This window comes from Lissotriton vulgaris, chromosome 5, assembly GCF_964263255.1.
Source record: "Lissotriton vulgaris chromosome 5, aLisVul1.2, whole genome shotgun sequence".
In the NCBI taxonomy this organism is placed as follows: Eukaryota; Metazoa; Chordata; class Amphibia; order Caudata; family Salamandridae; genus Lissotriton; species Lissotriton vulgaris.
The window spans coordinates 1,875,747,169-1,875,774,882 of NC_141693.1; the positions used below are offsets into that span (position 1 = coordinate 1,875,747,169).

General features: G+C 50.8%; 1 protein-coding gene across 1 annotated transcript in view; it reads left to right on the forward strand.

The window, feature by feature from the left end:
* TEKTL1 (tektin like 1) overlaps positions 1-27,714 on the forward strand; it is a 182,846-nt gene that overhangs the window by 77,825 nt on the left and 77,307 nt on the right. The window contains exon 3 of the mRNA XM_086924377.1: positions 23,290-23,394. Within this exon, the coding sequence (XP_086780503.1) occupies positions 23,290-23,394 (105 nt within the window). The remainder of the gene's footprint in view (positions 1-23,289; positions 23,395-27,714) is intronic.

Consider the following 27,714-nt stretch of genomic DNA (forward strand, 5'->3'; position numbering starts at 1 on the left):
GGGCACGTTGAATGTTGAGAACCGTACCATCTGACAGACGGAGCAATTTGGGAAGGAAGGACTTGAAGAAAGCAAGCAAGTCTGAGCCCTCAAGTCCCTCTGCCAGACCATAAATGCAGAGGTTGTTCCGCCTATTTCTGTTTTCCAACTCCTCCACCTGCCTCTGTAGTGTACACACCTGCGAATTTAGATGGGATACCGTGGAGCAAGTTTCCTGAAACGAAGCAACAGAGTGTTCAACTGAGGAGACTCTTGTTTCAATATGCGATCAATTGTCAGTAAGGGCTTGAAGCTTGGCAGTAGTTTCCTCCATAAAAGGACGCAAGGAACTGATTTCCTCCAGAAAAGGGCAAAAAGAACGTATCTTCTACAACAATAGTTCCATTGAGACAGGCGCAGACTGTTTGAGTGGCGAGGGAGGGTCTTTCTTCAATCTTTTGACATTAGTTTTCCCCGAAGCAGGCTGAGAGGACTCCATGGTTGTTTCTGAGCCAGACGGCGTGAGAGGGTCTTCCAATTTAGAGAAGGCAGAGAACACTTTGGAATTTTTCGCGAAGGCAACCTTTGTCGTTGAGGAAGGTAAGCGCGACATAGATTTAAGCCTCCCCATAGAGAGATAAACCAGAGTATAGCAGTCATACAGCGTGCGCTGTCCTGCAGTGAGGTGAAAAATATCACAGGGAAGTGCGAAGGAGTTATGAAGAGGTTCTCTGAAGTGAGAAATAAACCACTCTTGTCAATGAAGGAGGAAACTCATAAAAAGAACCAAACATATGGCGCAGACAGGTTACTAACGGGACGTGAGCTGGGTCAGAGACATGAAAAATATGACTGCAAACATAGGTAAGTTAAACTGCAGGAACTACATATCCAACATTAAACGAACATGAAAAGCTGCAGGAAGCGTGTTGCCATAAGACTGAGGTATATACTGTGCGACAGGCAGTTGAAACATTTAGGGCCCGATGTAGGTAATCTCGATTTACCTACTCTTCAATACCGAATCATACCGATTCGGTATTGAAGAGTAGGTAAATGGGATGTAGGTAATTTCTATTTTTAAATTACCGAATCGGTAAGATTAGGTAATTACCGAATCGGTATTTACCGATTCGGTAATTGACATTCATTCCTATGGGCCTGTGGGCCCATAGGAATGAATAATTGGGGGAAACATTGAAGGGTGGCAGGGCGTCACTTTAACACCCTGTTGCACCCCTCAATCGTGTGTGGGTGCGCATGTTGCAGACATACATGCCCTAAGGGCATGTATGTCTGCAACATGGCAGCGTTTGAAAAGCAAAAAAAATGCTTTTTCAAGGCTTTTCATTATTTACCACCAACTTCTAGTTGGTGGTAAATAACGAATTCTGAAAGCCCTGTAGCACTGATTACAGTGCTACTTACATCGCAAAATACAGATTCAGTAATTTTACCGAATCTGTAATTTTACCGATTCGGTCAAATTACCGAATCTGTATTTTAGGTGGCCCTACATCTCATTTTCCAAATACCGGTCGGTAACGGTCGAAATTACAGAATTTCGGCCGTTACCGACCGGTATTTGCCTACCTACATCTGGCCTTTAGAGTCTTATCCCCCATGAGCGCAAAGGTAAGGGCTTGCTATCATGCCAAAGGACAAAGTTGTGACTCACCACGTCAACAGCAAGGTCGCATGTAGTGCTAGGCGTCTAATATGAGTAAATAAGAAATCCAGAAGACACCTCTGTTGCTGGGAGGTATGACAGCCAAGCTATATCCAGAGGAAGATGATAATGATAGTCAGCCACTTTCTACAGTTGGCATGCAGACATCCAAATGAAAACAGCCAAATGGAGATGTATTATTATGCTGAGAGAGCAAGTATTCCCCCTAATTCAGCAACACAAGTGCACTCAGCGCTGGCCTGCAAAGACATGAAGAGAAACGGCTGCTTATCACATAGAAGCTCATGCGCCGTGACCGAGATAGTAACGAATTGTCATTCAGACGCTACAAAATGGCGGTGAGGAGTTGAGGTTAAACAGCAAAACCTCGCGCCAGTCTCAAAGAGGGGCAAAAGGGCACAAGCCATCAAAGAAATGCATGGAGCAAAGTCCTGAGGCAGAAAGTGGGCAGGAGTGAGAAGACGCTCCGTCTTATGAAGAGCCTCGCTCAGTGACCAGAAAGTCCGGTGACAGCCGCATATCAAAATGGCAGCCGCACTCACTGAGATATTGGAGCCACTTACTTCGGTGAAATTCTCCGGCCTCAAAGTATGTCGAGCATCTGGAAACAGTTCAAAGGCGTCCCACCATGTTCCGAAACCCTGTCATGTCCTTCCACCAGGAAGAAACGGTATGCTAGCGGTGCAACTTCCAAAGCCTCAGCTGAGCGTTACTCGGGCGCCGCCATTACTACCGGGCGTCAAGCCACACCCCCCGTCCTCAATATTTCTGTTTCTGACACTCAGTCTAAATACCAATAAATAGAGGACTCCGGGCAAGATGTTCGTATTGTTAACATTAATCCTGCCCATCCAAGATAGAAAGAGAGGGCTCCTGTGCAAATCATGTTTGATTTAATTTAGCAGTAGTGAGTAATTGGCCCTATACAAATCCCGGACTCTGGGTGTCAGATGAATCCCTCAGTATTTAATCTGAGAAGAGGGCCATTTTAGTGGTCATTTCACTTTCAAGTTTGCCCTAGTTCTTTAGGAAGGTTGATGTTGAACACTTAGGATTTGGATATGTTTATTTTGTATCATGCAATAGTTTTGTAAATATATATATTATTTTTTATTAGCCAATTAAAACCATAAACATCACACAATACACAATATCGAACAGTAAAGAGAAAACAGACAAAAACATCATAGGGCTAATTCGACCATAAAACATCATGTTTATGGGCTTTTACTTTTTCCTTCAGCACTTCCTTTCAATTGTAATAAAAGTGCCCAATACAGAAAATAAAAAGTCTCGTAATGACTTGATCAAGCCACAACGAGTTTGTAGTACTGCCAATTAACTTTCTCATAAGAACACCACTATTCGCTTTCAAGTCTGCCCTTAGTTCTATGGAAAGGTTGATATTAAACACTTAGGATTTGGATATGTTTATTTTGTATCCTGCAATAGTTTTAAAGGTTTGGAGAGGATGGACTGTGTGTTCTAGTAAGCTTGCGGGATCTGTTAAGGTGAGCACAAGGTCATCTACGAACAGGGATAATTTGTATTATTTTCTCAGAATAGTATCCCTTTATGGGCTTCAGTTGTTCTAATGTGGGTTGCTAATGGGTCCATGCTGAGAGCAAACAAGAGGGGGGGACAGAGGGCAGCCCTGTCTCCTGTCTTTCGTCAGTTTGAAAGGGTGAGATATCTGTCTATGAAGGCCTGTTGTGGCTGTGGTTGTTACATAATTGGCTATTATCATTGAAGTACAATGAGGCCCCATACCCGTTGCCTGCAAGACCTGTCTCATAGAATTCCAATACACTCAGTTAAAGGCCTTTTCCTCGTCCAGTGTGGCTATGAGGAATAGGATCTTTTTCTTACGACTTTTTCGGTGAGATGGATAAGTTTGCAAATATTATCATGGGTTTGTCTGCCTTTGACAAAGGCTGATTGGTCTGGGTGTATAATGCCCAGGAATAAATCACTAAGGGGCATATTACCAACAACTAGCGATAATTATCGCTATGTAGGTTTAGCGGAGATATTTTTATCGCCGAGCTGCAGCGATTTTTATCGCTTAGGAATCTTGCTATTATCAAGGTTTATCTCCTAAGCGATAAAAATCGGCCGAAATGCAAGAATATCGCTGAAAAGTCCGCGATATTCATGCATTACCGAGCTAATGCTCTTAGCCATGTTATCCACCTACCATTGGATAACATGGCTAAGAACTGCTCAGGGGCAGGTGTTAGCTTCTGGAGATATTCGCGCTTAGCGCGAATATCTCCAAAAGTTGGTAAAAGGAGATAGCGATATTAGCAACTGTTTCCAGACGCTAACATCTTGGCACGCCCACTTTGCATGTCATTAGTGATAAATATCACTGACATACAAAGCGGGGCCCAAGATGGTCGCTATCTCCTACTAGCTGTCGCTAACTGGTGTTAGCGATAGCTAGGTAATAGGGAGATAATTTTATCTCCGCTCTCTTGGCTTTTAAAGCCAAAAAAGCGGAGATAAACCCCCTTGATAATATGCCCCTGAATCTCTTGCTAGCATTTTGGTGTACAGTTAAACATATACATTGAGTAAGGCAATCAGCCTAAAGGAACTGCAGTTTTTGCCCCGTGTTTTGGGATAAGGGATATCCCTGCTTCCCTGCTTGGTGTAACGGAGCCCCCATAGGCAAATGTATAGAAGAGGGAGGTCAGTTGGGGGAGCAGTTTGTATGAGATGGTTTTGTAAAAGGCACTGGTGTATCCATCAAGGCTCAATGTTTTCCCTGCTTTCAGTTCCTTAATAGCCATTTTCACTTTGTCCTCCATTATAGGGTGTAGGAACTGGGGTCGCCAGTTCCCCGGGGGTAGCCTGGCACAAGCAGATAGGCACCCGAAAGCTTAGGTGTTAAGTGACTACACAGCACACGCAACCACTGAGACATTAAAAGGCACGCAATGACTGACGCCACTCCAGTGTGTTTGATTAAAAATCAAATAAATTTTATATAAGATTAAGGTTCAGGAGTGGAAAATCATAGTATCAATTAATCATCAAAGCATTTCATAGGAGGGGAGAAAAAGGAGCAGTTCAATATCCAATTTATCATGTCGCAATAACGTTCCATTAGAGAATGATCATTTCATCAGTTAACAGTGAACATTTCATGAAAGACTTAGCTTGGTCAACCAGCTCATCAGGCAAGGATGAGCATGTCAGGTAAGTAACCTGTTCAGTAGGCAAAACAATTAGCACGGGTGAACACTTCTATAGCAATTGTCCACAGGTTTTCAAGTTGGCAACCTGTTCAGTAGGTAACGCAATTAATCTCTCACCAAGCAAGGGTGAACATTACCGAAAACTCCTTAGCGGGAATAAAACATATCCTTCAGCAGGAATAAGCAGTGCATTAAGTGAGGATAAAACATTTAATTGAATGTAGAACATTTCCTGAGCCGCTGCCTTAGGCTAGAATAACTCTTTCCCTGTATCAGGAGTAAAACATTTAACAGTTAGGAAGAACCACCTCCTAGGCATAGGTACCACAGTTTCTTAATGAAGATTAAACGTCTCCTCAATCAGCATTAAACCTTTCAGTAGGTACAAACCAGTATGTCATCAAGTAAATCGACACATTGCCTCCAGCATGGGTAAAATATTTCATTAATAAGCAACCCCTGCAGTATAGCACATTTAGGCGTCTGGGCAACTGTTCCTTGGATAGGATAAACATTTCATGAAGCCCGCCCCTGTAAAGAATTAATTAAAGAATCATTTGAGTACAGTTCATGCAGAGCCATCACTATTCACCTGCAGGCATTCAGGGGATGCAGCGCCAAACAGGAGCCTAAACATTTCTTTCAGGTTATACCCTTCAATTAGCTGGAGTGAAATGTTTCATTAGCCAGGTTAAACCATACATAAGGCTAGGAGTAGTATTTCATTAGTTCCAGATAAACACTGCATCAGGCAACAAAGAGTATCCCATTAGGGCTGAACATTCCATTAAAGATGGGGCCACAATCCATTAGGCGATAATAACCCTTGGTATCAGATAAGCCAACCTTTCTTTAGGTAAGATACACAGGCCAATGCAAATCAGGCCGGCATCAAAATTTCCCTAGTACAGAATAAACATTTCAGTTACCATTACATCAGGCAGGAACATACAACACTTCGCCCTGCAGGAGTAAAACAGTCCGTAAGATAACTGAGGGCGTTCATTCGTCACAACATTAGGCTGGTGTAACACCTTCGGTGAAGCAGGAGTAACACATTTCATCCAGAACACCTGTCTCCCCATGCAAAGGAAAACATTTCACTCATCCGTAATAACCTTTTCTAGGGCCAATAACACGGTGAGCCTGGGGCTTGGAGCACTTCGGCCCAACAACAGTACCCCTTTTTAAACCTGCCAAAGGGCTGGTCAGACCAGCCAGTCCCACTAAGCCTTAACCCTATGGGCCATGTACAGGGCTAATGGGCCCGGCTCAAAACACAGGGGCCAACAGGGCCCAGTCACCAATCTTCTATGGGGCTCAATTTCAACTTTCCCCCGGGGAGGGGCGAACTCAGGCCTTCTCCGGCCTACCGCCCACCTCCCCGGGGATTACCTCCAATATTCGGCCCTCCGGGGCCCTTGCATGGTTGTGCGGCGTGATCATGTGTGAGGGCGGGGTGAGGGCGGCTCCAGCCCTCCCGGGGGCCTTCCACAACCTGGGGAATCTCCTCCGGCACCTTCGGGGCTTGCGCCAGCTAATGGGGCACAGTGGGGCTTCACAGGGCCCCTCGCTCGTAGACGGGGCTCTCGGGCACAAGGGAGAGCTCCCACTATCCACGGAGCCCTCTGGCGGTGTTTCTTCCTGTTCCCGGGCCTACGAGGGCTTCAGAGGTCCGGGAACCAATCTGGAGGCGGGCGCGAAGGGGGCTTGTCCCCGGCGGCCAATAGAAGAGCAGCAATAGCTTGTGCCGAGCCCCAGAGCCAATCCGAGGCTCGCTTGACAGGGGCTCGGCCGTGCGGTCAATCACAGCGCGGCGGGGGCATGTCCTAACGCGCCCCCTTCACGTGAGGGGAGGACATCGCAGCCTCGGGCCTAGCGCGGCCTTACAGGAATTCGCGGCGGCCCTCTTCTGGCTCCGAAGGCCGCCGAGGGGGCACTAAGGACGGCGCTGGACTGTCAACAACCACGGCGGTCTCCCCAAGGCTCCGGGGGCCGCTGCGAGGACAGCACACACTCGGCCCGGGTGTGGCCCACCACGACACGGAGGCGGCCCTCTCCTGACACCAGGGGACGCCTGGGGGCAGAACAGAGCGCTTCACACGACACCACAGGTGAGCACTCGAGAGGAAATCACGGCGCTTGCAGGAACAGCGCCTGGGGCAGTTTCAACAGTAGCGCTTTGTGGCACAGCTGATCCTCAAAGGACAGCGCTTCTGAGGGCACAGCAAGGGAGCGCTGTAGGGCAGTACAGTTCAGCTTTAGACAGGCTTGGCAGTTCAGGGCTAGCGCTTTGAAGGAGGCAATTACCACAGCACTCTTTCGTCAGTCTCCAGCGCTACTCAAGGGGCAATGACAGCAGGAGCGTCTCAGGAGTATAGCGTTTCAGGAACACCACAGCGCTTGGGTGAAACACGATGTGGGGGCACACCCAGCAGTTCAGGGGGCTAGCGCTACACAGAGATAGCGCTTAGCAGACACTTCAGTGAGGGCACTTCCCTCAGGTAAGGCCACACAACAGTGGCAGAATAGCGCAGGGATCCAGGTGAAGTCAGGGGGGGAGGCGCAGGTGCAGCACAGTCCAGTACCTGGTCAGCGCAGTTAAACTTCTTCTTCTTGGCGCTTGATGGTTCCTGCGCCCTTGTAAATATCAGTTTCTTGTTTCTTGTTGCTTGAAGGGGGGTTGAGTTGAGGACTGCAGGCAGGCTTCCTCTGCAGGTCACTGTAGATGGTCCCTGGGTTCCCTACCGCCGTGCCAGATCAGGGGGCTAGTCTAGGACACCTCACCCAGCTTAAGAGGCAGCACCTAAATCCTGTCATTCCCAGTAGCATAGTTTCCTAACTAGGCCCTCCCGCCTAAAACTCCTGCGTGGGTTCCCCAGGTCAGTGATGCCCCAACTGAGTGGAAAGTTTCCCTCCCTTTCCTTATATAGGCCCAGGTCAGGTGACCACCCTCTAAGGCAGCAAAACTAAGCTCCACCCTTATTCTAGAAGGTGCCAGGAGCTTTCATACTCTAACTGTGGGCAGGCAAGGCAGGCTGGAATAGCAACATTGTTTGGGGTCCCTGCCAGCTCCAAGCAAATAGAATGCGCCTTTAACAAGACCACACAGCAGTAACAGGGGCCTATGGCAGCCATGATGAAGGTAGAGGGCACCTGCACCTAGCATGGGTTTTCACTTTACCGAGGGCATTTTAACCTCACAGGGCCTATACAAATACATTATAAAGGGGGGGCATCCTGAATTAGGGGAAGCAAAAAGCGAAACATTTCTGGGAAAAGGGCCAGGTCCAACACAACTCCCCCCCCAGCCAAAAGCCAGGGTAGACCAAGCAGCACAGTGATGGGCTTCCCTGCTTGGGGCGGAAAAAGGTGGACGCAGGCCCGTAACTTCCATGGCATCTGCCAGCTCTTCACCATTCAAACCACCCCACTGGTGTTCCCTAGTGGGATGTGGCCAGGACTGGCCTCTAGACAGTCCAAAAGTCTCTGGCCCTAGCTCTCTCTCAGAGTGGGGGGCAGTAGCCCCAGGCCCGTAGTACCATTTGACCACTCTCCTTCTCCTCCTTGCAACTCCAAACGGCCACTGGTCATCCCACCTGGAATTCGAACCCTCAGGCTGACCAGCCACCAGGGGCGAGGCTCTCCTCCCCCTACCTCTCCTTCTGGGGTTCCACCCATTCCTCCTAAGCGGGACACCCTCAGAAGACCACTCTCTCCCCAACCTAGAGTCTAGACCCTTAGGTTGAACTGGTGACAGGGGCGAGTCCTCCCTCCCCCTGCACTCCCTCCCAGAGTTCCGCACCCTCCTACTAGTACCCCTGAGAGTCACATCCGGGGGGATTCTGATTACAGATGTCCCACCCGCCAGGTCCGGGAAATCCTCGACCTGGCCACCCAACCCGGGATCTGCGCCCTGTGGCTGAGCCGGTGACAGAGGAGAGTCCTTCCTCCCTCCGCACCCCCTTCCAGAGTTCCACACCCTCCCACCGGGAGAAGTACCCCTGGAAGTCAATTCGGTAGGGACCTTAATTACAGGTACCCCACCCTCCAGGTCAGGCAACTCCTGAACCTGAACCCCCAGTCCAGGATCTAAACCCGGAGACTGGTCAGAGCCCTGAACCACTGGAGCTCCTGTTACTGATGCTCCGGGTTCTTCTGGCACTAGGGGAACTTTTACTGGAAGGCACAACAGGACAGCCTAGGCTCCCAACCTGGGGTTCACTTACCAAACTCTCCAGGCCCTGTGACTGCGGTTGGGGCACCTCGGGACACCTCCCCGTCTCACTCCCTCCTGTAGATGGGATGTGAGGCCCTACAACACTATCACTATCCTGGGACCTAGCTGGGCTTCTCCTCACCTCTCCCGCCTCACTGGGTCGGAAGATCCCTGTACCACTCCCTTCAGGATCACTCCCCCGAACCTCGGGTACGCTGCCACCATTAGGAGTTCCTGACGCACTTAATTGTAAAGCTTTCAGCTCCAACTCCTTGAGCTGAAGCTCGTGCGCCAGCTTCCTCTCTTCCAATGCTAACTCCCTATCTTCCCTTTCTCTCTCCCTCTCGTGCTCTAGCTTGGCAAGCTCCAATCTCAATCGCCTCTCCTCCCTCCTGTCCTCATACACCTTCGACAACGCACTCCTACTAGATACACTACTGCCTGTCTTGGAACGTCTTCTTGACAACACATTTCCACTTATCACAGTGTTCAGTAGGTCTAGTCCTTCTGGAGCGCCCGCCTCCTCTTGTGTAACCTGACCCTCCTGTCCCCCATCCCCTCTCCTCTCTGGGTGGGCACTTACCCCTGCGCTCAAAGTGGTACGGAGCTCCTCCTTTGCGGCTCTCCGCCCAACCGGCAACCCCATCTCCTGACAAAATTCCCATGGCAGTTTGGCCAGCTGGAACTCCATCTTGCCAGGTGGGGACCCAGATAAAAATCAAGGAAAGATCCTAGGACGTGGGTAACAATTCTAGGTCAAACACAGGTCTCTACACACAGGCTAGACAGTGGGGGCAAATAATTATGCTTGCAGGCACGATAGGTGTCCAGTCTAATTGCGGCACACTCTGTTCCACTGGAGGGTGCTTTATAGTCACAGGTCGTCCTGAATCCCGCCGCTTGGCACCAATGTAGGAACTGGGGTCGCCAGATCCCCGGGGGTAGCCTGACACAAGCAGATAGGCACCCGAAAGCTTAGGTGTTAAGTGACTACACAGCACACGCAACCACTGAGACATTAAAAGGCACGCAATGACTGATGCCACTCCAGTGTGTTTGATTAAAAATCAAATAAATTTTATATAAGATTAAGGTTCAGGAGTGGAAAATCCTAGTATCAATTAATCATCAAAGCATTTCATAGGAGGGGAGAAAAAGGAGCAGTTCAATATCCAATTTATCATTTCGCAATAACGTTCCATTAGAGAATGATCATTTCATCAGTTAACAGTGAACATTTCATGAAAGACTTAGCTTGGTCAACCAGCTCATCAGGCAAGGATGAGCATGTCAGGTAAGTAACCTGTTCAGTAGGCAAAACAATTAGCACGGGTGAACACTTCTATAGCAATTGTCCACAGGTTTTCAGGTTGGCAACCTGTTCAGTAGGTAACGCAATTAATCTCTCACCAAGCAAGGGTGAACATTACCAAAACTCCTTAGCGGGAATAAAACATATCCTTCAGCAGGAATAAGCAGTGCATTAAGTGAGGATAAAACATTTTTTTAAATGTAGAACATTTCCTGAGCCGCTGCCTTAGGCTAGAATAACTCTTTCCCTGTATCAGGAGTAAAACATTTAACAGTTAGGAAGAACCACCTCCTAGGCATAGGTACCACAGTTTCTTAATTAAGATTAAACGTCTCCTCAATCAGCATTAAACCTTTCAGTAGGTACAAACCAGTATGTCATCAGGTAAATCGACACATTGCCTCCAGCATGGGTAAAATATTTCATTAATAAGCAACCCCTGCAGTATAGCACATTTAGGCGTCTGGGCAACTGTTCCTTGGATAGGATAAACATTTCATGAAGCCCGCCCCTGTAAATAATTAATTAAAGAATCATTTGAGTACAGTTCATGCAGAGCCATCACTATTCACCTGCAGGCATTCAGGGGATGCGGCGCCAAACAGGAACCTAAACATTTCTTTCAAGGTAGACCCTTCAATTAGCTGGAGTGTAACGTTTCATTAGCCAGGTTAAACCATACATAAGGCTAGGAGTAGTAGTTCATTAGTACCAGATAAACACTGCATCAGGCAACAAAGAGTATCACATTAGGGCTGAACATTCCATTAAAGATGGGGCCACAATCCATTAGGCGATAATAACCCTTGGTATCAGATAAGCCAACCTTTCTTTATGTAAGATACACAGACCAATGCAAATCAGGCCGGCATCAAAATTTCCCTAGTACAGAATAAACATTTCAGTTACCATTGCATCAGGCAGGAACATACAACACTTCGCCCTGCAGGATAAAACAGTCCGTAAGATAACTGAGGGCGTTCATTCGTCACAACACTAGGCTGGTGTAACACCTTTGGTGAAGCAGGAGTAACACATTTCATCCAGAACACCTGTCTCCCCATGCAAAGGAAAACATTTCACTAATCCGTAATAACCTTTTCTGGGGCCAATAACACAGTGAGCCTGGGGCGTAGAGCACTTCGGCCCAACAACAGTACCCCTTTTTAAACCTGCCTAAGGGCTGGTCAGACCAGCCAGTCCCACTAAGCCTTAACCCTAAGGGCCAAGTACAGGGCTAATGGGCCCGACTCAAAACACAGGGGCCAACAGGGCCCAGTCACCAATCTTCAATGGGGCTCAATTTCAACTTTGCCCTGGGGAGGGGCGAACTCGGGCCTTCTCCGGCCTACCGCCCACCTCCCCGGGAATTACCTCCAATCTTCGGCCCTCCTGGGCCCTTGCGTGGTTGTGCGGCATGATCAGGCGTGAGGGCGGTGCGAGGGGGGCTCCGGCCCTCCCGGGGGCCTTCCACAACCTGGGGAACGTCCTCCGGCCCCTTCGGGGCTTCGGCCAGCTAATGGGGCACAGTGCGGCTTCACAGGGCCCCTCGCTCATAGACGGGGCTCTCGGGCACAAGGGAGGGCTCCCACTATCCACGGAGCCCTCCGGCGGTGTTTCTTCCTGTTCCCGGGCCTACGAGGGCTTCAGAGGTCCGGGAACCAATCAGGAGGCGGCCGCGAAGAGGGCTTGTCCCCGGCGGCCTATGGCAGAGCAGCAATAGCTTGTGCCGAGCCCCAGAGCCTATCCGAGGCTCGCTTGACATGGGCTCAGCCGTGCGGCCAATCACAGCGCGGCGGGGGCTTGGCCTAACGCGCCCCCTTCACGTGAGGCGAGGACATCGCAGCCTCAAGCCTAGCGCGGCCTGACAGGAATTCGCGGCGGCCCTCTCCTGGCTCCGAGGGCCTCCGAGGGGGCACTAAGGACGGTGCTGGCCTGTCAACAACCGCGGCGGCCTCCCCAAGGCTCCGGGGGTCGCTGCGAGGACAGCACACACTCGGCCCGGGTGCGGCCCACCACGACACAGAGGCGTCCCTCTCCTGACACCGGGGGCCGCCTGGGGGCAGAACAGAGCGCTTCACACAACACCACAGGTGAGCACTCGAGAGGAAATCACGGCGCTTGCAGGAACAGCGCCTGGGGCAGTTTCAACTGTAGTGCTTTGTGGCACAGCTGATCCTCAAAGGACAGCGCTTCTGAGGGCACAGCAAGGGAGCGCTGTAGGGCAGCACAGTTCAGCTTTAGACAGGCTTGCAGTTCAGGGCTAGCGCTTTGAAGGAGGCAATTACCACAGCACTCTTTCGTCAGTCTCCAGCGCTACTCAAGGGGCAATGACAGCAGGAGCGTCTCAGGAGTATAGCGGTTCAGGAACACCACAGCGCTTGGGTGAAACACGATGTGGGGGCACACCCAGCAGTTCAGGGGGCTAGCGCACACAGAGATAGGGCTTAGCAGGCACTTCAGTGAGGGCACTTTCCTCAGGTAAGGCCACACAACAGTGGCAGAATAGCGCAGGGACCCAGGTGAAGTCAGGGGGGGAGGCGCAGGTGCAGCACAGTCCAGTACCTGGTCAGCGCAGTTAAACTTCTTCTTCTTGGCGCTTGATGGTTCCTGCGCCCTTGTAAATATCAGTTTCTTGTTTCTTGTTACTTGAAGGGGGGTTGAGTTGAGGACTGCAGGCAGGCTTCCTCTGCAGGTCACTGTAGATGGTCCCTGGGTTCCCTACCGCCGGGCCAGATCAGGGGGCTAGTCTAGGACACCTCACCCAGCTTAAGAGGCAGCACCTAAATCCTGTCACTCCCAGTAGCATAGGTTCCTAACTAGGCCCTCCCGCCTAAAACTCCTGCGTGGGTTCCCCAGGTCAGTGATGCCCCAACTGATTGGAAAGTTTCCCTCCCTTTCCTTATATAGGCCCAGGTCAGGTGACCACCCTCTAAGGTGGCAAAACTAAGCTCCGCCCTTATTCTAGAAGGTGCCAGGAGCTTCCCTACTCTAACTGTGGGCAGGCAAGGCAGGCTGGAATGGCAACATTGTTTGGGGTCCCTGCCAGCTCCTGTCAACTAGAATGCGCCTTAACAAGACCACACTGCAGTAACAGGGGCCTATGGGAGCCATGTTGAAGGTAGAGGGCACCTGAACCTAGCATGGGTTTTCACATTACCCAGGGCATTTTAACCTCACAGGGCCTATACAAATACATTATAAAGGGGAGCCATCCTGAATTAGGGGAAGCAAAAAGCGAAAAATTTCAGGGAAAAGGGCCAAGTCCAACATAGGGGTCTCTAATTGGCCCGTAAGTAAAGTGGGGCTATTACTAAGGTGAGCTTGGTTTATAAAGTCATATTGGGCTGTGTAAGAGCATCGGTCAGCTGTGTAAAGGTGGCCGCAGAACTTCTGAAATTCCCTCAAGTTGTTGGATTCTGTTAGTAGGGTGGTCCTATCCGTGGATAGTATCTCCTTAATATAGGGGTTCGCTATTTTGGCTCAGAGGATTTTAGTGAGGTGGAGGTCCTATCTTATTTTGAGTCTCATTTTTTTTTAAACAGAATTTTATTGAGTTAAAGCAAAACAGCACTTTCAGTTGTGGAATATAAATTGTTGCTCTCATGTGATAGTCAGACACAAGCAAAGGGGACATTAAACATAAAAAATAATATAAAGACAACAATTAAAAAAATATAGATGACAACATGAGAGCACTTCAAGATATATATAATGCGTGAAAAGGCAAGTCCACATTGTGTGTGCGTATACCATGATAAATGGAAAAAGCAGTTACAGGTAAACTACTAAAAAGTGATCAAACAAATGTGCAAATCTACCTCCCCCTCCCACGGCATAAACCCCCACCCTCCAGCAGACTCCCTGAGTTGTCAGAAAAAGGGGATAGAGAAAGGCACTTCTGCAAGAATATCATGTGAAAGGAGCGGTCCCAATACTGAGGTATAAAAATAATGTAGGGCAGGTGTCAGCATTGGCGGAGGTCAAACAACAGGATCCGGAGAGTCGAGGAGGAAGGGCACACACATGCGGGCATTCAGTCATTGGAGTCATCCGCACTTGCGTCTCCCCGAAAAAATCTGTGAGAATTGTGTCTAAGCCCTCTCGTACTCCAAAGGGAGCCTGCTTTGGGGTGCTTTTTGGAGGAGGACAACACTTTCCCACGTTGCCTGCCAACCCTCAATCCGAGGACTCTCAGCATTCTTCCACACCATAGTGACTTTACGATTAGCCAACACCAAACCCAGGTCAATGAAGCAGCTAGTGACTGTGTATCCGGCGGGGCAAGAGTAAATACCCAGAAGGCAAAATCAGGCAAAGGGGTCAGAACATGGTACGGGGTCTCGGCCAACAGCCACACCACCTTGGACCAATAATGGGCAAGGCAGGGGCAGCCCCATAGCATATGGAGCATGTCTCCAGGAGTTACGTGGCAACCCAGGCAGTTGGGCGAGGTCGAGAGGAAGTACTCACTAAGTTTCAAAGGCGTGAGGCATTCCAGCTGAAGGAGATAATAACAGATTATTTTGAAAAGAGCATTGCGGGAAATCTTGGGCACCTTTTCCCACATAGATGCCCAGTCATCATCTAAAATAGGGGTCCCAGGTCACGGTCTACTTCATGTTTTTCACCCCATACATATTGCAGACCCACGGGGTGTAAAGTGGTCTTGAGTTGTTGTTAAAATGTACTGGTGTTACTTAGATTGGGCCCAGATATGCCTTTTCGTACTATCCCATTGACCCCACAGTAAATGTAAATGTTGTAGTGCTTATATAGCGCACAATCACCCCAAGTGGAATCACGGCACTGTACACATACCGCTCTGGAACCCCTCCTGGCCTTTCCATGTGAAGTGCCCACTCCTGGCCCCCCTAAGGTGAGGCCAGGCATCCTGGCACTGTTTTTTTTTTTTTTAATTTCTTTTTATTGTTGCATCAGACGAATCACAAGAACAAAATAAAGACATCGCGGAGGAGCGTCAACATTCCGCTCTCACCGCCATATGCGCAACTTTTTTACATCATAAGGACACATTGTAGTCATCATGCTGAACTTATTTTGCATTTTTTCCTTAACTCCCCCCCCTTAAACTGCAAGAAAAAACATCAACTGTAAAACACCATTTGAAAAACCCCCTCCCCCCTCCACCCCCCCCAAGCAGCTTGTCACCCTTCCCAGCCCCCCCCAACCCCCGAGTCCATCTCAACCCTTCATTGCTATGTAGCAGTCGATGCAGTCAACCCCGTGGCCTGAACCCCCCGAGAATCGCTATATATGAATCAGTAACAAATGTACCACCCCGGTGCCCCACCCCGCATCCCCCCCTCCAGCCCTGACAGTCCTTGGCCTCCTACTCCAACCCATGGTAGTACCTCCACTTGGCCCATATTTTTCGGAATTTTCGAGGGCACCCTCTAGCTTTGTAGGTAACCCTTTCAGCTGCCATGTACAAATCCAATCCCCTTCTCCATTCTTCCAAGTCAGGTTTCCTGGGCGCCCCCCAGAGTCTCGCAATGTCCCTCTTCGCAACTACCAGAGCCAGCAGCAGGAAAATGAGCAGGGGGCGTGTGAGGTCCACCTCTGTGGTCATGCCCAAAAGCGCCAGTTTGGGGTCCCTAGGTACATCTGCCTCCAGTATCTCACCCAACTCACTGAAGACCTCATCCCAGTATTCTTGAATCACTGAACACCCCCAAATGATATGGAAGAAATCGCCTGTGTGGTGGTGGCATCGTAGGCAAGTTGTGTCAGCGATCCTCCCCATTCGAAAGAGTCTCACCCGATGAAGAACTTTAAACTGTATGAGATGGAGCCTCGACTTTATGGCTACTTCTCGCGGGTGCATGAGGACGAGTTCCCAGTCCAGGTTCTCCAGGGTGCCCACGTCTGCCTCCCACCTCTCCCTCAGGGCCTGTAGGTCACCCAACATGTTATTCGTCAGTGTTCTGTATGTCATAGACACCGCCCCCCTCTGTATCTGTTCCTGCAATAGACGGCCCTCTAATGGTGCAAACTGTGGTATGTCGTTGAGTGATATGTTCTGTGCCCCCCATGCATGTCGAAACTGCAGGTATTTGTAGTATTGGGTTTTCAGAAGGCCAAAATCGTGCTGTAGTGCCTGGAAAGTTTTCAGTTCCCCCCTTGCGATCACATCCCCAACTGTGGAGATGCCGATATCGTCCCACCTGTGAAAGCCTCTCTGTTTGTTCAGCTCAGCCAACCATTTACAAGACCATAGAGGTGTTTGGCGGGTGGGCCTCTCATACCAGCCCATTCTCACGGTTGCTCTGCGCCACGCCGACAAGGTAATCCTGGTCGCAGGGAGGAGGTGACGGCCCCCCTTCCCCCCATACAAGAAATGCAGCACCGTCTTATTCTCCCATTTGGATCTCTCCAGTGCATAAGTAGGGTGATCAGATGGGGCGTGTATCCAATCATTGATCGGGGTGAGGTGCTCTGCCCAGTAGTAGGCCTCCAGATTTGGAAGCGAGATTCCCCCGCTATATTGGTGGCGCTGTAAAGTTGTGAGCGCCACTCGAGGCTGCTTCCCCAGCCACAAGAAGGTGCGGAGATCGGCATGGATTTTGTTCACGGTCATGGTCGGCAGGGGATAGTACTCATTTTGGAGTGCATATAGGAATTTTGGTAGCAGGATCATTTTATAGAGGGTAGCCCGGCCTAATATGGTGAGCGGGAGCGGCCTCCACCTATCCATCTCCGCCTTCGCTGCCACCAGTACTCTATTTACATTTTCCGTATATGAGCGTAGCCTATCTAGAGTGATAAAGACCCCCAAGTACCGAAAACCGTCTGTAGTGTGTATGAGTAAATCAGGTAGGCACTTCCCCCGTGGAACCCCCTGCGGGTCATAGAGGACCGATTTGTGCCAGTTAATAGTGTGTCCTGCTACTGCTCCAAAGTCGCCTAGTTCCTTGAATAAAGCCGGGATTGTCCTATCCGGGTTCATCACGTATAGCAGCACATCATCTGCGTATAGAGAGATCTTCTCCTGGTTCGTGCCCGAGTCCCCCCAATGAAATCCAGTGATAGCCTGGTTATGTCGGATACGGATCGCGAGGATCTCGATCGTGAGGGTAAAGAGGAGCGGGGACAGCGGGCACCCCTGGCGGGTCCCCCTCTCTATCGGGAATTCTCGTGACATTCGCCCGTTGATCCGTACTCGAGCTCTAGGGTTCGAATACAGAAGTCGCACCCAGTGCTGGAACTTAGGCCCAAACCCAAAACGTTCAAGGGTCCCCATCAGGAAGGGCCAATGGACTGCATCGAATGCCTTCTCTGCGTCCAGTGAGAGGAACCAGTGCGGCTCGCTCCTTTCACACACTTCCTGGAGCCAGTTTTGAGTACGCCGTAGATTAAGTTTGGTGGCCCTATCCGGCAGGAAGCCGGACTGGTCCGGATGCACTAGTTCCGTGATGACCTGCCGTAGACGCCTCGCCAGGATAGTGGCCAGAATTTTAGTCTCGATATTTAGAAGGGAGATCGGGCGGTAGGAGGAACAATCCTCTCTGGGCTTGCCCTCCTTGTGGATCGGGACAATGGTGGCTAAGACCAGGTCTGGCGGGAGACTCCCTGAGTCATACGCGTCAGTGTAGAGCGGCTTCAAGTGGCGTGAGAGGAGGTCTGCCGTGCTTTTGAAGAACTCCGCCGGGAAGCCATTGGGTCCCGGGGATTTCCCCGGTTTCAGCACAGCCACCGCCTCCGCGATTTCGTCCAGTGACAAGTCGGCTTCCAGAGCCTCATTTTCGTCGGCAGTTACCTGCGGGACTTCCATTTCACTCAAGTATAACTGCACTACTTCGCAGTCCCCCAGGTCCCTAGCCCTGTAAAAATCCTCAAAATAGGTCGCAAAAGCGCCTGCTATGGCGTCATCCGATGACACCCGTGTACCGCCGGGGAGCTCGATCCGATCTACCCACCTGGCCGCTCGCTCCCGCCTACTCAGCCATGCCATGAGTTTCCCGGATTTGTCCCCGACATCATACAGGCGATGAAGGGTAGCCAGCGCCTGTGTACGCGCTTCATCCGTGACGAGTTCCCTGTATAGCCTCTGAGTGTCCAGCAGTTTCCTAAGGCGTGCCTCCCCCTTCAATCTGTGGTATTCGGCCTCCTGAGTTAAAATGCTTGCCTCTTCATTCGCTATTGCCTCAGTGCGTTTCCTTCTGACCTCCCCCACCCTGGATTGGAAGCGGTCTCTCAACACGGTTTTCATGGCTTCCCATAGTGTCGCCCCTGACTGCACCGATCCTTTGTTTTCTGCCATGTAGACTCTTATGTCTGCTCTAATGCCCCATAAAATTTCTGGAGTTTGCATATCCCATGACGACAAATGCCACTGTGCCTGCCCTCTTCCCCTTTCCCGCCCAATGTGAGCGAACAGCGGGGAGTGGTCCGAGATTCCCCTCGCCCTATACTCTGCTGAGTCCCCCGTCGAGAGTTCCTGTCTGGGAGTGAATATATAATCTAGCCTAGAGAAGACTTTGTGGGCCCCAGAGTAGAAGGAGTACGCCTCCTGTGTAGGATGGAGCCACCGCCACACATCGGTGAGACCGATGGTATCCTTTCTACGCGCCAGAGCTGTCGCTGCACCCACGGTGTGAGGGGACCCAGATCTATCTCGTGTCGTGCACATCACATCATTAAAATCCCCTCCCATTATCTGAACCGTGTCAGCCGTGTCCAGAAGTATGTTCGTGATCTCCTGCATTGTTCGTGATTGTAATTTGGGTGGAGCATATACTGACAACAACGTGTTCCTGCGCCTCCTCCATGTCCCCTGTACCCCGGCATATGTACCCTGCGGGTCCAACCATGTGCGTGTAACTGTAAAAGGTGTCGTTTTCCTAATGAGAACTGCGGTTCCCCGGGAGTCCATAGTGTATCCTGCGTGTGCCAAAACCATGTACTGCCCGCGTGCTATAAATGCGCAGTGGTTCCCCCTCAGATGGGTTTCCTGAAGGAAAATGATGTCAGGTGTTAAGCGCTTAATATAAGCAGTAACCAGACTCCTCTTAATTTTGGAACCCAGGCCATTCACATTCCAAGTTATCGCCGTAACCCCAGCGCCATTCAGGCGTGCATCAGCTAGTGTACTTGCCATTGCATTTTACGAGTACCATCGAGCACTGGACCCCAGAGCCAGGGTGTCGGTAAGGGTAAACTGTCTCGAACGTGCTGCTTCACACACAACTCCCCCTTCCCCCCCCTAACTCCCCCGCACCCCAACATGAGGCAATAACAACACCAACTCACCCCTCCCGCCCCCTCCCCACCTCCCTCCCCTTCCAGCTGCGCCCCAACATGGGACCAAACCATCCATGGGAGTAGGTCAGTCGCCCTCCCGCACATCCCTCCCCAGTCTAAACAGTATTTAGTTCAAACACAGAGGAAAGAAAACTGTGTGGGGGTGTGCCAACTTGCGTGCTCCATTGCGCCGAGCTGCCATCTCCTCCTAGCTACTCACAACAGTGTTCATGAATGGGAGTCTTGTGTGTCTGTGGTCGGGCCGTGGCCCGACGAGTCTTGTTCCATCTGACGGATCTCCTTCGCCAGTGGGTGTAACGATTCGCTCAAGAGTTCCATGTCTTCCTCACCGGATGATGGGCCTTCCGACTCCTCTACATCGTCCCCTTCGTCCCCCTCTGAACGCACTCCCTTCCGCAGGCCACTGAACCGCGAGCCTGGTGCTGGGTCTTTGCCCGGGGATGCCGATCTGCCGTCCCTCGTGTTCGCCGACCCACGGGTCCAATACGGCGTAGCAGCGGCCTTGTGTTGGGTCCTCCGCGGCCTCTGTCTCTGTGGCTTCGGCAACTCCCATCTCGACTTACTCCTTATTGTTTTGTCCATCGCCTCCCGGCTAGCCACTTCTCGGCTATTCAGGATGGGGCGCTCTTCCAGCCACTGCCACGCTTCCTCAGGATGTGTAAAGAAGAGAGCTTTGTCTTTATAGATCACTTTCAACTTGGCGGGAAAGAGAAGCATGTTGCAGGGATCGCAGCTTAGCTTTCACAGAGTCATAGGAGCGGCGTTGTTTTGAGACCTCCTGACTGTAGTCTGGAAAGATCATGATCGTTGTGTTCTCCAGGCGGATCTCCCCCAGGGTCCTGGCTTCCCGTAGGATCAGGTCCCTGTCAGCAAAGTTCAGGAAGCGTGCGATGACCGGCCGTGGTCTCGCTCCCTCCGGGGGTTTGGCCAAGAGCGCCCTGTGCGCCCGCTCAATTATGAAGCATGTAGAAAATGGCGCCGTTGGGAAAGTACTTTTGAGCCAATTGAGCAGGTAGGCGGCCATGTCCTTGCCCTCAATCCCTTCTCTGAACCCCACAAAGCGGAGGTTGTTGCGCCTGGACCTGTTTTCTGCATCGTCCACCTTCCATTGGAGATGACGGTGCGCAGCCTGTAATTCAGCCATGTCTTTCTTGAGCGTAGTAATCGACTCCCCGTCTTCCTTCAATTTGTCCTCCGCGGCCGTTACCCTCTCGTTCAGGTTCCGAAAGTCTTGCCGCAACAGCGTCACATCCGCTCCCACCTCTCCAATCTTGATCTCCAGGGCTGATTGCGATGCCTGAATGTCCGTTCTGGACGCTTGAATGGCCTCTAGCAACACGGCCATGTTGGGGCGGGAGCCTGGGTGATCCGCGCCATTTCGTGGAGCCGTGAAATCGTCCATAGTGCCCTGCCTCGTATATTTGGGAATCAGATTTTTCTTCCCCATGGTCATCACGCGTGAAGGCCCGGGTGGGTGCGCTGAATGCAAAATCTCAGTGCCGGGGGCCAGTCCAGCGTAGGGGCGCTAGATGTCTACTCGGATCCCCGCCGCCGCTATCTGCAGCCGCCCGTCGGCCAGCTGGGCTCTCCGTGTCCGCGGCTTCCCCGCCTAAGGGCCGTTGGTTATTGCGGGCGAGTGTCCACTAGGGGGGGTCCAATTTTGCTGGTCTCAGTACGGCTCTCCAGCCTCGTGGCCCCCGTCTCCGGCGTCTGGGCGGCCTGTATCACTCCGCCACGATGTCCTCCTCAGCCAGCAAGGATGGGGGGGGGGAACATCCGACTGTCACCGCCCCTCCGCGACCGGGCCACCAGCTCGGCTCGTCCCACCACACACCTCCGTCTCCCACCGGGCCAGCGCCCGACCTGCCGAGTCTCACGGTGGGCCTCCCCCGGCTCGTTACTCTCCGCTGGCCGCCATCTTGGAGTGGGAGACTGTTCCCCTTCGATCCTCCTGATCGGCCTCTGTGTGCTCTCCGGTGTTATGCAGTCTCCCCCGACCGTGGGGTGGGTCCCGGGATGCCCCGGTGAGAATCTCGTCGGGCAGCCTGCCGGGCGTAGCTCTAGGGATCTCGCTGTCCTCTGCGCCCCGCTCGCCGAACGCCAGGAAAATCCACTCTACCACTCAGGCGGCTCTCGCTCCATATGCCGCATAGGTTTTACTTCAAACTGGTAGGATTTCAAGCTTGATGTCAAGGATTTAAGGCGGATGATGGGGCAACTCGGCCGGAGCTCCGGCGAGGCACGTCTAGTCGGCCCTGCTGCTGGCCACGCCCCCCAGGCATCCTGGCACTGTTGGGGTCGTTGTGGAGATTAAGCAAGCTATTGCCCAGAGTTGCAGCGTGGGACCCATGATTAGAATAGGCACCGAGGTGACAATTGTCAGGTCCGGGGAAATTTAGCCCAAGACCCGCCTGAGGCGGGAATTGAACCCTGGTCCGGGGCAGACCTCTGCATCCGGGTCTGCCGCTCTAACCATTGAGCCACACTTCTCCACACAGTACCGCAAGGGGGGAACAGGCATCTTGCCTTAGAGCTACAGAAAGGCCAGAGACCAGGCACCGAGTATAACAGTCACAGAGGAAGTGAAAGCTGGAAAGAGGTGTAGGTTCCACACTGCATCGGCCCCGGATTGTTTGTATAGTTGCCATCAGGCTGCCATATGACCAAATCGCCCAGCAGGTATATTAAAGTCTGTGAGTTGGTCCTACAAATGCCGTCTAACGTTATTGTCATTGCCTTGAACCTCGCCCCTAAAAGAAAATCCCTGGGGCAATATCAATCCCTCTTCCTTCCCTGTTTCAGTAGTTCTTTGGAGAACCCCCTCTCGAGGAGCTTACTGATGATGACCTCGGATTCTTCAAATAGTCAGATCTCTGGGCAAAATTTCTCTGAATTCTCAGGAACTCCCAGCAGGGCCGATTATAGCTCAAGCTTCTAAGGTGGTGGCTGGAATACCTAAGTAGCAAATTTCTTTCAGAAGGTTAAAGTCTTAGATGTCTCCACCACCTGAACTGAGGGGATGGGGGTATGGATGGAGGTAAATTTAAAGTCGGAAATGGTGAATCGCACACAAGTGTAGATTTACACCTAGGTGTAGGAGCAGATCTAAAAATGAGTAATTTTATATGTATAAATTTACTGTTGTGAATAGGCCCCATGGAATTTTGACCATTTTGTCCCATCTAGGTATCCATTGTTTCTAGTTGTTTGGGCATTATTGTGATTCCTCCACTTCCCTGTCTCCTGTGACACCCTTGTCTTATGTCACCTTGTGATGTGTGTCACTACCAAAGGTTTAAAGATGTTTGCGAGAGGTGTATATGTTGAAGAAGAGGAGAGAGTGCTGGCTATGAGTACTGGACACCTAGTCTATATATTTGACTATTGTCAGATGAGAACAAACAGTTGATTACCTCTTAAAGGAGCTCTGGTATACCATGTGGTACTTGAGCATATAAGGGAAGGCATGGAGGCACACTGAGGCATTAAGGCTCTTTATGGAATATCTGTAGCTTGTAAATGTATAAAGCTCTACTCATCAACTTATGCTTACTTCAGAGCATCCCCAGGTACATCTCTGACTGTTCTCTGTTTCCCACAGCTGCCGGATAAAGCGGACTGCCTCATGAGCTCGGAGAGGGGTCAGCTTTTAATCCTGAAGACCAAACTGGAGCAGGAACTGCTACTAACAAAGGAACAGATGCAGGTAAATCTCCCCGAGAAGAAGCAGTAATAAATCTAGGTTTCACAGTGTACAGGGAGGCAACTAATTTTCATAGAATGAACTGACGAAGATAAGCCTCACAAGATGCACTGATGAAGAGAATTCTCTCCGTATCCAGTGATGAAGGTAAGTCTCACAACAAACAGTGATGAAGGTAATTCTCTTAGGATGCAGTGAAGAAGGTACGTCTCACAACAAACAGTGATGAAGGTAATTCTCTTAGGATGCAGTGAAGAAGGTAAGTCTCACAACAAACAGTGATGAAGGTAATTCTTTTAGGATGAACTGAAGAAGCCCCTGCTCACAGCAAGCAGTGATGAAGGTAGGGCTCTCAAAAGCAATGATGAAAATAAGCCTCAGAGGCAGCTGTACTATCATCTTAACATATTCCAAAACCACACTCTTCAAATGTATTTCAGTTTATGACCAAGTGTTAAGTAAACGTTTACATTTTTGAGAAATAAATGTCACCAGGGCAGACTCATGTAAGAGCTTTATTACATCACCCTTTGGTTATCGGTTAACGACCCTGACCATACAGCAAGACGGAATGTAATAATTGCATAGACGTATCTACTATATGTAGAGTTCAGACAACTATGAGAAGCTCTATGTGATCGCATGGCAATAAAGGTGGTGCAATTGTGAACATCTACTAGGGAAAGCCTGTGGAATAGGAGATAAAACATCCCTATGTCAAGTCAGGACTCGTAATTTGTGAAAGACGTATGACCAAGGATGAACAGGAGTTCTGAGTCATAAGGAACCGGCATTGGAACATTTATGTACCTGAAAGTGGGGCATTGAATGTTTTATCCTAATATTAGGGGAGACTTATACCTAATCATATTGTCCTGCAGAAGGTGGTTGAAAGCTTTCCTAACCCACCGAAACATGTTGGCACATTTTTTCCCGCAGAATCCGTTCACAACAAGGGACTGAATATAGATGAAGAATATCTATTTTATCGAGACCTGTATTTGACAGAGATAACTGATCAGCACACATAACAGATACATGACTCCAGTACTTTAGGGTGCTCCCAATTGTAAAAACGACTTTATTTTTCAATTTTGACACTGTTTTAAAATTGTTTCTGTATTTTTGTGAGCTGTGTTATGCCGTATTGAAGGGGACCACACACAAAAAACTGTTTTAGATTTATGTGACACATGATTTGTTTTAATGTAATAGGATGTGAAAATAATGTTGTATATGTCTTATGTTGATATGCATTCATTGTGGACACACATATATGTGGTATTAAAACTCTGTGTAAGTTTTTTTATCTCACCAGTATCTGTTTAGGGAGCGGAAATCTTGTAATTGGGGTGTGAGATTGTCTCTCCAACGGTAGTTCTCTTTGTCGATCTGTGCTTATTTAGCCCGTGTGGGTACTTGCCTTTTGTTGTCTTCTTTAAAATCTACCTGGCTCCATTGGTTAAGGCTGAACTGGTATTTATTTGCCTATGACATGCAAATCTATTTACGGGGTGTCATCAGCATCAAATTGTACATCCAGCATGATGGGCTGCATTGAGACACAGATGGACTGCATTGAGACACAGATGTATTGCACTGATACACAGACGGGCTGCGCTGAACAGAGACGGGCTGCGCTGAAACACAGATGGGCTGCACTGAGAGACAGATGTCCTGCACTGAGACACAGAAGGGCTGCACTGAGACACAGAGGCTTCACTGAAACACAGATGGGCTGCACTGAAACACAGACGGGCTGCACTGAGACACAGACGGGCTGCACTGAGACACAGACGGGCTGCACTGAGACACAGACGGGCTGCACTGAGACACAGACGGGCTGCACTGAAACACAGATGGGCTGCTCTGAGACGCAGACAGGCTGCTCTGAGACACAGGTGGGTGCACTGAGACACAGATAGGCTGCACTGAGACACAGACGGGCTGCACTGAGACACAGACGGGCTGCACTGAGACACAGACGGGCTGCACTGAAACACAGATGGGCTGCACTGAGACACAGATAGGCTGTACTGAGACACAGATGTCCTGCACTGAGACACAGACAGGCCGCGCTGATATACAGACGGGCTGCGCTGAAACACAGATGGGCTGCACTGAGACACAGACGGGCTGCACTGAGACACAGACGGGCTGCACTGAGACACAGACGGGCTGCACTGAGACACAGACGGGCTGCACTGAAACACAGACGGGTTGCACTGAGACACAGATAGGCTGTACTGAGACACAGACAGGCTGCGCTGATACACAGATGGGCTGCGCTGAAACACAGATGGGCTGCACTGAAACACAGATGGGCTGCACTGAAACACAGACAGGCTGCGCTGATACACAGAAGGGCTGCGCTGAAACACAGATGGGCTGCACTGAAACACAGATGGGCTGCACTGAAACACAGATGGGCTGCACTGAGACACAGACGGGCTGCACTGAAACACAGATGGGCTGCACTGAGAGACAGATGTCCTGCACTGAAACACAGACGGGCTGCTCTGAGACACAGACAGGCTGCTCTGAGAACCAGACAGGCTGCTCTGAGACACAGACGAGCTGCGCTGAAACACAGACGGGCTGCGCTGAAACACAGACGGGCAGCACTGAAACACAGATGGGCTGCACTGAGACACAGATAGGCTGTACTGAGATACAGATGTCCTGCACTGAGACACAGACAGGCTGCGCTGATACACAGACGGGCTGCGCTGAAACACAGACGGGCTGCACTGAAACACAGACGGGCTGCACTGAGACACAGATGGGCTGCTCTGAGACACAGACAGGCTGCTCTGAGACACAGGTGGGTGCACTGAGACAGCAGATGGGATGCACTGAAACACAGACAGGCTGCACTGATACACAGACGGGCTGCGCTGAAACACAGACGGGCTGCACTGAAACACAGACTGGCTGCACTGAAACACAGATGGGCTGCACTGAGACACAGATAGGCTGTACTGAGACACAGATGTCCTTCACTGAGACACAGACAGGCTGCGCTGATACACAGACGGGCTGCGCTGAAACACAGACGGGCTGCACTGAGACACAGACGGGCTGCTCTGAGACACAGACAGGCTGCTCTGAGACACAGATGGGCTGCACTGAGACACAGATGGGCTGCACTGAGACACAGAAGCGCTGCACTGAAACACAGACGGTCTGTACTGAGACACAGATGTGCTGCACTGAGACACAGACGGGCTGCTCTGACACACAGACAGGCTGCTCTGAGACACAGACAGGCTGCTCTGAGACACAGATGGGCTGTACTGAGACACAGATGCACTGCACTGATACACAGACGGGCTGCACTGAGACACAGATGGGCTGCACTGAATAACAGATGAGCTGCATTGAGCAGATGGGCTGCACTGATACACATACGGGCTGCACTGATACACAGACGGGCTGCACTGAGACACAGATGGGCTGTACTGAGACACAGGGGGGTGCACTGAGACAGCAGATGGGATGCACAGAAACACAGGCTGGCTGCTCTGAGACACAGACAGGCTGCTCTGGAACACAGACGGGCTGCACTGAAACACAGACGGGCTGCACTGAAACACAGATGGGCTGCACTGAGACACGGATAGGCTGTACTGAGACACAGACAGGCTGCGCTGATACACAGACGGGCTGCGCTGAAACACAGAACGGCTGCACTGAAACACAGACGGGCTGCACTGAAACACAGATGGGCTGCACTGAGACACAGATAGGCTGCACTGAGACACAGACAGGCTGCACTGATACACAGACAGGCTGCGCTGAAACACAGACGGGCTGCACTGAGACACAGATGGGCTGCTCTGAGACGCAGACAGGCTGCTCTGAGAAAGCAGATGGGATGCACTAAAACACAGACAGGCTACACTGATACACAGACGGGCTGCACTGAAACACAGACGGGCTGCACTGAAACACAGATGGGCTGCACTGAGACACAGATAGGCTGTACTGAGACACAGATGTCCTGCACTGAGACACAGACAGGCTGCACTGAAACACAGATGGGCTGCACTGAGACACAGACGGGCTGCACTGAGACACAGACGGGCTGCACTGAGACACAGACGAGCTGCTCTGAGACACAGATGGGCTGCACTGAGACAGAGTTGGGCTGTACTGAGACACAGATGTGCTGCACTGAGACACAGACGGCTGCTCTGACACACAGACAGGCTGCTCTGAGACACAGACAGGCTGCTCTGAGACACAGATGGGCTGTACTGAGACAGAGATGGGCTGTACTGAGACACAGATGGGCTGCACTGAGGAACAGATGCGCTGCAC